The 13,523-nt window shown below is 47.9% G+C and overlaps 1 protein-coding gene across 1 annotated transcript in view; it reads left to right on the top strand.

Moving 5' to 3' along the window:
• The window catches only part of LOC115132322 (protein bicaudal D homolog 2-like), a 30,866-nt gene extending 24,042 nt beyond the window's left edge, over positions 1–6,824 (top strand). The window contains exons 5-9 of the mRNA XM_029664866.2: positions 116–1,030; positions 1,609–1,785; positions 3,035–3,186; positions 4,844–5,192; positions 6,213–6,824. Of these exons, the coding sequence (XP_029520726.2) occupies positions 116–1,030; positions 1,609–1,785; positions 3,035–3,186; positions 4,844–5,192; positions 6,213–6,218 (1,599 nt within the window). The 3' untranslated portion in view covers positions 6,219–6,824. The remainder of the gene's footprint in view (positions 1–115; positions 1,031–1,608; positions 1,786–3,034; positions 3,187–4,843; positions 5,193–6,212) is intronic.
• Positions 6,825–13,523: the final 6,699 nt, after the last annotated feature.

Below are 13,523 nucleotides of genomic sequence, written 5' to 3'. Positions count from 1 at the left end.
TTATACAATGTAGAAAATAGGAAAAATAAAAACCCTTGAATGAGTAGGTGTTCTAAAAGTTTGGACCGGTAGTGTATATTTAGCAGTCCTTTTTTCTGTTCCTCTCTTTCTCTAGGCTGAGCGGGATAAGACTGGTCTGGCCAACACTGTCCAGGACCTCCAGAGGCAGTTGGAGCTGTCCCAGCAGGCCTTTAGTGAGCAGGAGGACAAGGTGGGCTCCCTGACCCAGCAGCTGGAGGCCGTACAGCTGCAGAAACACATCCTGCCCCAGGGGAAGGCAGCAGGTGACCGGGGGGACAGCAGCAGCAGGACCCTGGAGAATGGTGCGGATGACTACGACTATGAGCTGGACGTAAAGAGCGCTGAGGTGTTGGAGGCTCGGATGAAGGCGGCCGGCGAGGAGCTGCTGAAGCTGCGTGAGGAGCTGTCTCAGGCAGGGAAACGTTACTCGGCCCTGGAGCAGCGCTGCCGGCAGGAGAAGGAGCGATGGAGGGGAGAGGCCCATGAGCTGGCTGAGAAGATCCGCCAGTGCATCAAGTCCAGCCGGCAGGACCAGGAGCGCATCAGCGAGCTGGAGAAGGAGATCGGAGCGACGAGGAAAGTGGCTACTGATTCTGAGGGTCATCTCAGCGTGGCACAGGAGGAGCTGCTGGCCTTCTCTGAGGAGCTGGCCAACCTCTACCACCACATCTGTGTGTGCAACAACCTCACGCCCAAACGCGTCACCCTGGACTACTACCGCGACGGGGCCAGGGGGCAGTCAGGGGGGAGCGGAGGGAGGTCCAACCACCTGCACCCCCATCACGGACGTAACAAGCGCCGCTCCAACGAGTTGTTTGCGAAAGCAGTGCACGGAGGGGATGGAGACAGTAGGCCTGGTACTCCCCAGGACTCCCGTGACAACTCCCCCTCGACACGCTGCTCCTCCCCCGCCCCAGTCTGCCCTGGCTCCCCCACGCTGGACTTCAGGGACCCCTCCAACGTACGTAACCTGGTGGCTGTCATCCGCTGCCAAATCAAACACCTCCAGGTACGAGTGCCGCCGCCATGTTGTCTTCCACTAAACATACATATTTAATGGAGAGTTCATTTAATAAACACACGTTTCTTTTTATCTTTTACCAGATCTAATGTGTTATAGTCTCCTACATTCATTTCACATTTCCACAAAATGTTTCCTTTCAAATGGTACAAGAATATGCATATCCTTGCTTCAGGTCCTGAGCTATATGCAGTTAGATTTGGGTATGTCATTTTAGGCAAAAATTGAAAACAAGGGTTGGATCCTTAAGAGGTTGTCATAGTATGCCGTGCTGAATTCTGGTCCCACGGTACAGAATGTATTATTTGGCTTCTTTCAGAAAGCTGTTAAGCAGAATGTCTGGCGCTTGGTATTATTTGGGAAGTAGATATCTGGGAACTGTAGTATAGTAGACTAATAATACTACATGAGAGATATTTTGGATCATTTTTACATTGCTTTAGTTCGGTGGAAAGACCTATTCAGACACAGGTGTTTCCTGAGTGCTCCATCATGTCAGTGAAACTGAAAGTATGCTGAATAACATCACTAAGGCAATAAGCACTCGTCATGCCTGTTTCCCTCAGGTGGCGGTGGACCTGTGTCGCCACCGGGGCACGCTGCCCTATTCGGGAGGGATCAGCTGTGGAGGGGAGCTGGAAAGTGAGGCCCTCACGGAGGAGGTGCTGAAGCTCAAGTCTCTCCTCAGCACCAAGAGAGAACAGATTGCCACTCTCAGGACTGTCCTCAAAGCCAACAAACAGGTAATGTACAACAACAAACAAGGTCTTGCAATGGACACGTCAAGTTGAACACGCACACATACACACACAACCATCAGACTCAGATGGGTCACTTACTGTGTAACAAGATGTACCGACGTGACTATCGTAATTGGTCTTACCAAATGGTCATCAATGATGTGTAGTTCTATTTTTGTCTTGAAAATAAGTTTAATCTATTTTTTCATTGAGGGTCTGGGGCTGACTGACTCTCAGCCTGACGTGTCCATGACCTGTAATCCTCAGACCAGAGTCACTAGATAATGTCCTGACTCGATAACAACTGAACATTCAATCAGACTTTTCCTCTGGTCTTTCTCTCTATTTTGTTTATCCTGTTCTGTTTTCTTGGCTTGTCAAGAAAGCCTTGGGTATCTGACCCATAGCCACACCAGTAAGGTCTGTCTTCTGACTGCTAGAACCATCAGTCTGCCTGGAGGGGATGTTCCTCGTTCAATTGTCTCATATTTGTTTGCGATCTATATTTATTTTTCAATGAAAAACAAATGATATTCCCTAAAAAGAGGGGGGAAGGGGTGAGTGAGACATGATTGGACGGTCTGAGTGTAGACTGAGTCAGAGAGGGAGTATGATGACGTCTTCCTCAGAGATCTTCCAGTACACTTCTCCTTCCTCCCCCTCTCTACTCTGTACGCCTCCAGCCCTGGCTGACCTTCTTCTGTCAACCCCTTCTCTCGCTCTCTTCTCTCCTTCCCGCTGTCTCACACACACACACAAACTCTAAGGCTAATCTCTGCTCGATTAGGCGAGCGTCTCTGTCACGGGTTAGCCTCTGAATTCAGATGTCTGGTGCTCTTCTATTCTACTGCCACAAAGATTCAGACAGATTCAGAACTATGATGTTTTAATAAATTACTATCATAAAACATGTGTGGTTAACCTTTGTTCCCTTCTAGCACAGTTATGTAAATATGGCCGTTATTTACATTGTAGTCATTTACCAGACACTCCAGAGCGACTTACAGTAAACTTTAGAATGAAGATATTTACCAGTTAATTGTTTGTAATTTGCTTTGACAGGGTCGATGCTGTATTTCTTGTTTCTGTTTAAATAAAGGGTTGATATTTTCATTGCTAAAAATATGTCCCATCTGCCATTTTTTTTTAAATGTGCGTTGCACTAACAGATGAGAGGTCAACTTTGCCATCTGTTATGTACTTGATGTATTTTCCCCAGCTGTAACAATGAATCCTAATGTTTCTATTCCAGACAGCAGAGTTGGCTCTGAGCAACCTGAAGACCAAGTACGAGACAGAGAAGAGCATGGTGTCTGAGACCATGGTGAAGCTGAGGAACGAGCTTAAGGCCCTGAAGGAGGACGCTGCCACCTTCTCCTCACTGAGGGTGATGTTCGCCAGCCGGTACAGTCATTTATATACTGTCCTTTTTTATATTCCCAATCACCAAGAATAACAGCAATCTAGAGACCTGAGTTGGAGGAGTGCAGTAACCTCTATTTGTTTAACAATTTAAAAACAGAAATCAGCATCACAAGTGAATACACTGTATTTCAAGTCTGAGGAAACACACACAAAAAGGATTTCAGTTGTGTGTGTCAATTGGTGATGTGCTGCAATCAAAAATATACATATTGCATGATGTCCAAATTCCTGTTAGGCTTACTCTGAGATTAGCGTTACAGGCCTATTTTCTACCCAGCTGCACATCCACAGACTAGCTTCCCTCTGCTGCTGTGAGCAGATCTACACCTGACAGTAGACACTCCAGTGGAACTAATTGTTCTCCATCTTTAAGCAGCTAATCGTCATGTTTGTGCTCCTGTGGCTCATGTTTAGATGAGACAGTCAGACATTCCATGACATGGTAGACTAGAGCTTGGCTGCGACCCAAATGGAACCCGTTCCCTAAATGGTGCTCTACTTTTGAGCAGAGCCCTAAGGCCCCTGGTCAAAAATAGTGCACTAAGTAGGGAAGAGGGTGCTATTTGGGATGCATGCTAGAGCTTCCGCCACTACAGTGTCATCTAATCAGATTACCCCTCTGCAGTCCGCCACAATCCCTCTCCTCACGTGCAGGTTAGCACTCACGTGCTACTGCTCTGTTTGGAGCCTCAGCCTGGACCGACCTGTCCATCGGGTCAGGGAGACTCTCCACGCAATGGCCCCTTCTCCCCCTCTACCCCGCCTCCAACAGTCTCTGTTGGGAAAGCTGCTAGCAACCAAGAGTGGACTGAGACCGAGTTAACCTGTGCAGAGCCTGCGTCACGTGTGATACACTGTTAGTTGGCAGGCAGATGTGTTTTTCAGTGTTTGCATGTATGTCCTGAACTAGTGTGTGGTGGGACAAAGGCATTTGTTATTTGTGATCGTCTGTCATTGCTTGCACAGTTCTGTACGGTATTGAATACTGTAGCTACTGTTACTGTAGTGTTTCCACATGTGTATGTGTTGTTTTTAATGTATCTGTGTGTTACTATTAGAGGGGTGTTAATTTAGCGATTGTTCAGTACTGCAAGCTCAGAAGGGCTTTCAAGGAAAGGAGTATTTTCTCTGAATATGCTTTTTTCCCCCTGGAAAGACATTAAGCTCTGTCTCTTCACTAGGCATTAAATGAGCTGCCATTTGATTAAGCCTGGTGTTTGAAAGGCCCTATAATGCAGGGTGTGGCAGAAGCCTACAGTCTGCTGCTACGGCCAGAGACCCTGACTGAAATTTGATTTGGGAAATGTTTTGTAATGGTGCCATCATGTGGTAATATAGAGTGCCTCAAACTCAAATTATTATTCAACAAATTCAGAAATGAAATGTTGCTTTCTTTGTATTTTCTTGGGTTTCTCTCTTCTCTTGGGTTTGTCCCATGTGATCTTACTGTCTGTCTTGTCTCATAAATGGCTGTCATCTTCCTCTGTGTGTTTGTTTGTCATAGCTGTTGAGATGATGAGCAGTACATTATTCAGATAATGTTTTCTATGTGTGTACAGTTTGTATAACTTTTATCTGTCTAACATGTCTACTAAATGTGTGTGATTGTGTTGCTCTAACATGCATGTGTCTCCAGGTGTGACCAGTATGTCACCCAGCTGGACGAGATGCAGAGGCAGCTAGCAGCGGCTGAGGATGAGAAGAAGACCCTGAACTCCCTGCTCCGCATGGCCATCCAGCAGAAGCTGGCCCTGACCCAGCGCCTGGAGGACCTGGAGGCCCCTATGTCCCCCCACGGCCTCGGCAACAGCCCTCGCCGCGTCAGGGCCAAGGAGCTGGGCACCAAAACGGGCCGAAGCCCCCGGCGCAACAGCCCCGTACGGAGCAGGAACAGTCCCCGCTCCAGCCCAGTCCTCACCAACAGTGTGTCCAGCACCGCCAGCCACCACTTCCGAGCCCTTACCCACAGCCTCCACACCAGCCCTGTAAGAACCCGGTCTTCCTCCACCACTACCTCCTTCCATCCTGACCCTCTTCCTCCTATATATACCCCTTCCTCCTCTACCCGTACCACTCCCCGACCATGCAGAGCAGCCAAGCTCCCCAGGGATGCCACGTTCATTAGAAGTCGTAGTGTCACTGATGTGTTCCGAGCAGGGTTGAGTCCTTGGGAGGAACAGGATGACACCCAGTCTGACTCCTGTAGAGGTTCTTCCAGCTCCCTGGATAGCGTAGTCTTTGGGAGGGCTCTTGTAAGGGGTGCCAGATGGGCTTCAGGCCCTAATCATGAAGATACCTTTTTCACCAATCACACTTTGTGCTCCTCGTCCTCTGCCTCCAGAGTAAAGTCTTCCTATTCCAGATCGATAGAGAATCTGGCCACTTCCAGGTCTCTCTTTATCCCTTCTGTCAACGTATTAGACCCACAAGGCACTGTTAAGCCAGTGTTGAAGCCAACCTTGGAGGTTTCTGTTCATAGAAAACAACAAAACGTTGTTTACAAATCAAATTCTTCAGAGGTGGTGTCCACAAGATCTTCTCCAACCCCAATGTGCCTTACAGCAGCTCCCCTCTCTCTCCCAAGTCAGTCCAGTAGGACCAGACGGGCCCCAGGCTCAATCACAGAGTCGTTTGAGTAGGCCTAGTTATAGGGGCACCAGTGATCCTCTTCACCCACAACCAGCCAGGGCTCGTAGTTCACAGCCCAGAGGATCACGCTCACACAACCAATGACCCTTTGGAGTTTTATCAGCATAAGTGCTCAAGAATGTTGCCCAAGTTATTGAAAGTAGACATGCAAAATACATTGATTGTCTACTGATGGCACCACAGTCTCATAACCTCTTGTTAATACTTACTCTTTTTATTTTTATTTTTTACCTGTTGTCTTAACCAATTGTTGTGCTTTGTGGATCAGTGACAGTATCCTTTTTCAGTTTTGTTTTGGTCCGTCGGTTTATTACTAAATGTCCTTTTTATGTCTCTGTCTCCCCCTGTGTCTGCAGCGGTAAAACCAGTCAGTCGTCACGATCCCCCCAGTCCTCCATAAGAACCGTGTTCTCCATGTCCACCTCCTGAAACACCGCCTTCCCTTCCTCCAAACACATCCTCTTCATCCCAGACCTCCTGAGTCAACTCCCAGACCTTTCTACTCTACTCATCAGACCCGGTGGACTGGCTGCCCTTTCCGTTTCTCCCTTCCATCTTCCTACCCTCTGTATGGACCCAAGATGCCTACCTGCATGCAACCAGGAAGGGAGAGTTAAAGAAGAAAACATACTCTGATTTTATTTATAATGTTATGAAGTAAAGGACTGTTTTTCTGACCTACACAGTATTATTTACCCTTTCTTTCAAACTGAAAACCCTGTCCTGCTGTTGATGTATATTTATGCAAATATATTCCATTTTGATGCTGCTGCAAGTTTTTTGACACTAGTGAAGACGTTTAGCCTGGCAACATGCTGAACTCTGTCTGGCAACGTTCTTCTAGTGTCAGGCAGCATCCCCCCTGGACAACTGCTGCATAGCGTGACCTCCATGTCAGACAGCATCCCCCTGGACAACTGCTGCATAGCGTGACCTCCATGTCAGACAGCATCCCCCCTGGACAACTGCTGCATCCCTCCATGTCAGACAGCATCCCCCTGGACAACTGCTGCATAGCGTGACCTCCATGTCAGACAGCATCCCCCCTGGACAACTGCTGCATAGCGTGACCTCCATGTCAGACAGCATCCCCCCTGGACAACTGCTGCATAGCGTGACCTCCATGTCAGACAGCATCCCCCCTGGACAACTGCTGCATAGCGTGACCTCCATGTCAGGCAGCATCCCCCCTGGACAACTGCTGCATAGCGTGACCTCCATGTCAGGCAGCATCCCCCCTGGACAACTGCTGCATAGCGTGACCTCCATGGCTGTGTCTGAAATGGCACCATATTCCCTACTGTATATTGTGCACTACTTTTGACCTGGGCTCATGGTGATTTGGTTGAAACTAGTGCAATAGGTAGGGAATAGGTGTGCCGTTTTGGTTTCATGGGCATTTTAAAACACAGCAGCCTTACTAATCATAATTGAAATACTAAATGCACACTGAAGAGTCCTGTCTCTCTGGTGTTTTGAGGTTTATTTATTTAGCTCTGCATCTTCTACTGGCGGTAACTGTTAAATCCTTCTCTTTGTCCTGTGACTTACCTGACTGTTTGGCTTTGGCCTACCAGCCATACCCTTCAGTCAGCAGATCAATATCACTGATGGAAATTATTCATCTGTAGCCTCAGCACTTCAGGTTTATATCACAGTTGAATGAACTAGCTAACAAAAAGATGGGAGATATTTGACGGGCATGCTTCATTTCAAACTATGCAGATAGCTCTGAGACTGAAGGCCCTGCAGACTGCTGTTTTCCAGGACCTGAGTAAGGAGGGCCTCAAAGGCTGACGGTTCCATAGAAATAGAATTACGAGAACAGACATCTGTTTAATTATATTTCTATGGATTCTAACTAATTAATTTCCCTCTCGTCTCCTGGCAGCAGGGTTGCAGTGGTCGTGGGTCTTCTAATATAGTGTTCCTACTGGACCACACTGCCAGCCTCCTACAGTGCAGGGTCCACGGTGGGGCACATCCACCTTTATATCTAGTAGCCTTAGTGATTTGGCAATTTGTTTTATAATTTACAAATAAATAATAAAACAACAGGCTCAAATCAACTTGGTCCAGGTGGGTTTCCGTGCTGTGTTTAGTGAAGGTCAATACATCATGCTAATTGGGGGTTCCAATGTTGAAAACAGTGCCTTGGTTTTCCTCTTGCTCCAGTCATTTAATGTTTAGACTAAATCACCTTTTTAAATATGTTGAACACTGTTGTAGTGATGAGATGTGTAGTTAAGTTTTTATATGATTATGGAGCTTTGTTTAGCTTTTCGGGAAACTAATAATAGGCTCTTTGGTATTTGTTGTAGTTTGTACATTTCTTTGTCCTTAAACCCTCCCTCCTGTTTTCTCACTCTTTCACAAATGTGTTTGTACAGGTAGGTGTTTTGTAAATGTAACTGATCATCATACGTCTGTATGTGTGGACAAAATGAATTAGTACATTTATTTTATTTGGCGATAGAACCTAATATGCCCAAATGGTCTGCATCAATTTCTGTGTATGTAAAGTAAGTTCATTTTGTTGACCTGTGAACATCTTATTGTGTGATGGAGAATAAAGCAACACCACTGTCAGTAATTCTTGGGTTGATGACATTAATCTTACTGTATGTTTTCTTTGCCTTTATGATTAATACTTAAAGATCCTTCCCCTAATATGAGGTAATGCATCTTTTGAAGCAAGTTGTGTCCAATTTATTTGATGTTTCATTTGTTACATTGGATTTGCCCAACTTATTGTAATTGGTTCAATGAACTCCAGGCCCTTCTCCCTATACCGGGGGCGTAGAGGGAAGTTAAACCTGTTATATCGGCACATTTATTTATCTGTATTCAGCCAGCAAATTCATTGGTTCCTTTTTATAGTAATTGTAAACAATACCGGTATATTTGTATGCATTGGTTCTGACGTTTTTTCTTCGAATAACCTGCAAAAAAGTGGACATCGCACTGGGCTGTGCATTAAAGAAAATGGTTGAACTAATAGAGAGAAGAAATGTAAAGATCAGGGCTGTGAATTAAATTACAGGTCGGCAGCGATACCTTTACCTGCTGCTTCCTCGACACCTGCCGCTCAGACATTAGGTTGGAGGCAAGAAGCGCCCCGAGGAGCCATGTCCGGACGATCGTACTCCTCCACTGACCCAAAAGCAGATCATAGGACATACCTATGGGCACGTTGTAATGAGAGGAAACGGCTTGTGCACGATAAGTAGTAGAGTAAACTCAGTTTTCCTTTGTCAGAAATCCCCACTATCACTCTCAACGTCAGGTAGGCTAAACTTGAAGGGATTCCCATCATTTGTAATGTGCATCCACTTATGGTGACATATATCGCTTCTAATGTGCAACTACAGCCATTTGGGTGCTGATGGGGACGGATTCAGTACTCTCCAGCCACTGATGTCAGTTTTGTCATCTGTCGGTTGAAGACTATGCACAAGGATTGTATCAGTTCATCCTCTTCTAGACTAGTGCTGTAACAGTTCATCCTTCCTTAGGTTTTAAAGTGGGTCAAACATGACAGCTGGATGGCAGTCCTGTCAGTTATTGGTCTTGTTCTGAGAAAATTAAATTGTTGAAACTAACACTCATCCAGGGAATATCAAAACAACCTCAGGACTAATCCCAAACCCCTGCAGGGCAGGCCATGGTCTGACACGCTCATTTACACACTAGCCATATGATTGCATATTTTGTTTCATTATCTGGTCACTAGATTATAGCATCATTATGTCGGCACACACACAGCAAAACCCCGGGGTGCTACTTTGGTTTTAGAAGTGGGGGGGGGATATAAACATATTTTGTAAATGATCATTTAGGATGAACACTCCAAACAGCCTACCCGACTGCTCGGAGGCTTCCGCATGGGCCTAAAGTACAACGTTGCCTCGTTTTGTGTCACATTGCAATTATAAAACGGGGGGGGGGACATGTCCCCAGTGAAAGTTGCGCTCCTGGCAAAACCCTCACTATAAAGACACAAGAAGGGTCTTGATACTCTAGGGGTAGAGATAGACTCGAGAATGAGGTTACCAGTTAGATATGGGAAATCTATCATGTTGACAGCCAGCTGCTGTCACTCCTGTCTTATCTAAAAGGCTGTGACCCACTTATCTGTTATAGGCAGCTCCAAATTAAATGTGGCCCTGTGGTCATATTCCAGGAATTTTGTGACCGATTGGGAAACTGATGTTGGCCATCTTTTTAATCTGAGTCTGTGTGTTTGCTGTGTAACTGATATGATTGCTCAGGAATAACAGAGCAAAAAAAAAAAAGATGCATTGTTGAAATCCTTACAAATCACACAAAATAAGTCAGTAATTTTGCTAAACTTTTTGGTCCAGTGATCTATCTTATAAACACATTCTGCTGTTTGTTTTTGTGTGTTGGCAAAAGTAAATTTGCCTCTTCAAATCCTGTACAGTGTTTCAAATGTCTTACCCCATATGACTTCCCTGTAATCCTGTTGTTGCATGGCTAAAATTTGTTCTTTGCTTCAGGTACATAGTCCACAGGTACATAGTCAGCTAGCCTACTTCAGCAGTACTGTATCATTTTAATCATTTTAGTCAATAAGATTCTTGCTACGTAAGCTTAACTTTCTGAACACTCGAGACGTGTAGTCCACTTGTCATTCCAATCTCCTTTGCATTAGCGTAGCCTCTTGTGTAGCCTGTCAACTATGTGTCTGTCTATCCCTGTTCTCTCCTCTCTGCACAGACCATACAAACGCTCCACACCGCGTGGCCGCGGCCACCCTAATCTGGTGGTCCCAGCGCGCACGACCCACGTGGAGTTCCAGGTCTCCGGTAGCCTCTGGAACTGCCGATCTGCGGCCAACAAGGCAGAGTTCATCTCAGCCTATGCCTCCCTCCAGTCCCTCGACTTCTTGGCACTGACGGATACATGGATCACCACAGACAACACTGCTACTCCTACTGCTCTCTCTTCGTCTGCCCACGTGTTCTCGCACACCCCGAGAGCTTCTGGTCAGCGGGGTGGTGGCACCGGGATCCTCATCTCTCCCAAGTGGTCATTCTCTCTTTCTCCCTTACCCATCTGTCTATCGCCTCCTTTGAATTCCATGCTGTCACAGTTACCAGCCCTTTCAAGCTTAACATCCTTATCATTTATCGCCCTCCAGGTTCCCTCGGAGAGTTCATCAATGAGCTTGATGCCTTGATAAGCTCCTTTCCTGAGGACGGCTCACCTCTCACAGTTCTGGGCGACTTTAACCTCCCCACGTCTACCTTTGACTCATTCCTCTCTGCCTCCTTCTTTCCACTCCTCTCCTCTTTTGACCTCACCCTCTCACCTTCCCCCTACTCACAAGGCAGGAAATACGCTCGACCTCATCTTTACTAGATGCTGTTCTTCCACTAACCTCGTTGCAACTCCTCCAAGTCTCCGACCACTACCTTGTATCCTTTTCCCTCTCGCTCTCATCCAACACTTCCCACACTGCCCCTACTCGGATGGTATCGCGCCGTCCCAACCTTCGCTCTCTCTCCCCCCGCTACTCTCTCCTCTTCCATCCTATCATCTCTTCCCTCTGCTCAAACCTTCTCCAACCTATCTCCTGATTCTGCCTCCTCAACCCTCCTCTCCTCCCTTTCTGCATCCTTTGACTCTCTATGTCCCCTATCCTCCAGGCCGGCTCGGTCCTCCCCTCCCGCTCCGTGGCTCGACGACTCATTGTGAGCTCACAGAACAGGGCTCCGGGCAGCCGGCGGAATGGAGGAAAAACTCGCCTCCCTGCGGACCTGACATCCTTTCACTCCTCCTCTCTACATTTTCCTCTTCTCTCTGCTGCTAAAGCCAATTTCTACCACTCTAAATTCCAAGCATCTGCCTCTAACCCTAGGAAGCTCTTTGCAACCTTCTCCTCCCTCCTGAATCCTCCTCCCCTCCCCCCCCTCCTCCCCTCTCTGCAGATGACTTCGTCAACCATTTTGAAAAGAAGGTCGACGACATCCGATCCTCGTTTGCTAAGTCAAACGACACCGCTGGTTCTGCTCACACTGCCCTACCCTGTGCTCTGACCTCTTTCTCCCCTCTCTCCAGATGAAATCTCGCGTCTTGTGACGGCCGGCCGTAACAACCTGCCCGCTTGACCCTATCCCCTCCTCTCTTCTCCAGACCATTTCCGGAGACCTTCTCCCTTACCTCACCTCGCTCATCAACTCATCCCTGACCGCTGGCTACGTCCCTTCTGTCTTCAAGAGAGCGAGAGTTGCACCCCCTTCTGAAAAAACCTACACTCGATCCCTCCGATGTCAACAACTACAGACCAGTATCCCTTCTTTCTTTTCTCTCCAAAACTCTTGAACGTGCCGTCCTTGGCCAGCTCTCCCGCTATCTCTCTCAGAATGACCTTCTTGATCCAAATCAGTCAGGTTTCAAGACTAGTCATTCAACTGAGACTGCTCTTCTCTGTATCACGGAGCGCTCCGCACTGCTAAAGCTAACTCTCTCTCCTCTGCTCTCATCCTTCTAGACCTATCGGCTGCCTTCGATACTGTGAACCATCAGATCCTCCTCTCCACCCTCTCCGAGTTGGGCATCTCCGGCGCGGCCCACGCTTGGATTGCGTCCTACCTGACAGGTCGCTCCTACCAGGTGGCGTGGCGTGAATCCGTCTCCACACCACGTGCTCTCACCACTGGTGTCCCCCAGGGCTCTGTTCTAGGCCCTCTCCTATTCTCGCTATACACCAAGTCACTTGGCTCTGTCATAACCTCACATGGTCTCTCCTATCATTGCTATGCAGACGACACACAATTAATCTTCTCCTTTCCCCCTTCTGATGACCAGGTGGCGAATCGCATCTCTGCATGTCTGGCAGACATATCAGTGTGGATGACGGATCACCACCTCAAGCTGAACCTCGGCAAGACGGAGCTGCTCTTCCTCCCGGGAAGGACTGCCCGTTCCATGATCTCGCCATCACGGTTGACAACTCCATTGTGTCCTCCTCCCAGAGCGCTAAGAACCTTGGCGTGATCCTGGACAACACCCTGTCGTTCTCAACTAACATCAAGGCGGTGGCCCGTTCCTGTAGGTTCATGCTCTACAACATCCGCAGAGTACGACCCTGCCTCACACAGGAAGCGGCGCAGGTCCTAATCCAGGCACTTGTCATCTCCCGTCTGGATTACTGCAACTCGCTGTTGGCTGGGCTCCTGCCTGTGCCATTAAACCCCTACAACTCATCCAGAACGCCGCAGCCCGTCTGGTGTTCAACCTTCCCAAGTTCTCTCACGTCACCCCGCTCCTCCGCTCCCTCCACTGGCTTCCAGTTGAAGCTCGCATCCGCTTGCAAGACCATGGTGCTTGCCTACGGAGCTGTGAGGGGAACGGCACCTCAGTACCTCCAGGCTCTGATCAGGCCCTACACCCAAACAAGGGCACTGCGTTCATCCACCTCTGGCCTGCTCGCCTCCCTACCACTGGGAGGGAAGTACAGTTCCCGCTCAGCCCAGTCAAAACTGTTCGCTGCTCTGGCCCCCAATGGTGGAACAAACTCCCTCACGACGCCAGGACAGCGGAGTCAATCACCACCTTCCGGAGACACCTGAAACCCCACCTCTTTAAGGAATACCTAGGATAGGATAAAGTAATCCCTCTCACCCCCCTCCCCCTTAAAA

This window comes from Oncorhynchus nerka, linkage group LG7, assembly GCF_034236695.1.
Source record: "Oncorhynchus nerka isolate Pitt River linkage group LG7, Oner_Uvic_2.0, whole genome shotgun sequence".
Classification (NCBI taxonomy): Eukaryota; Metazoa; Chordata; class Actinopteri; order Salmoniformes; family Salmonidae; genus Oncorhynchus; species Oncorhynchus nerka.
The sequence above is the reverse complement of the archived record's forward strand: the minus strand, read 5'-3'. Positions and strand labels throughout refer to the sequence as shown.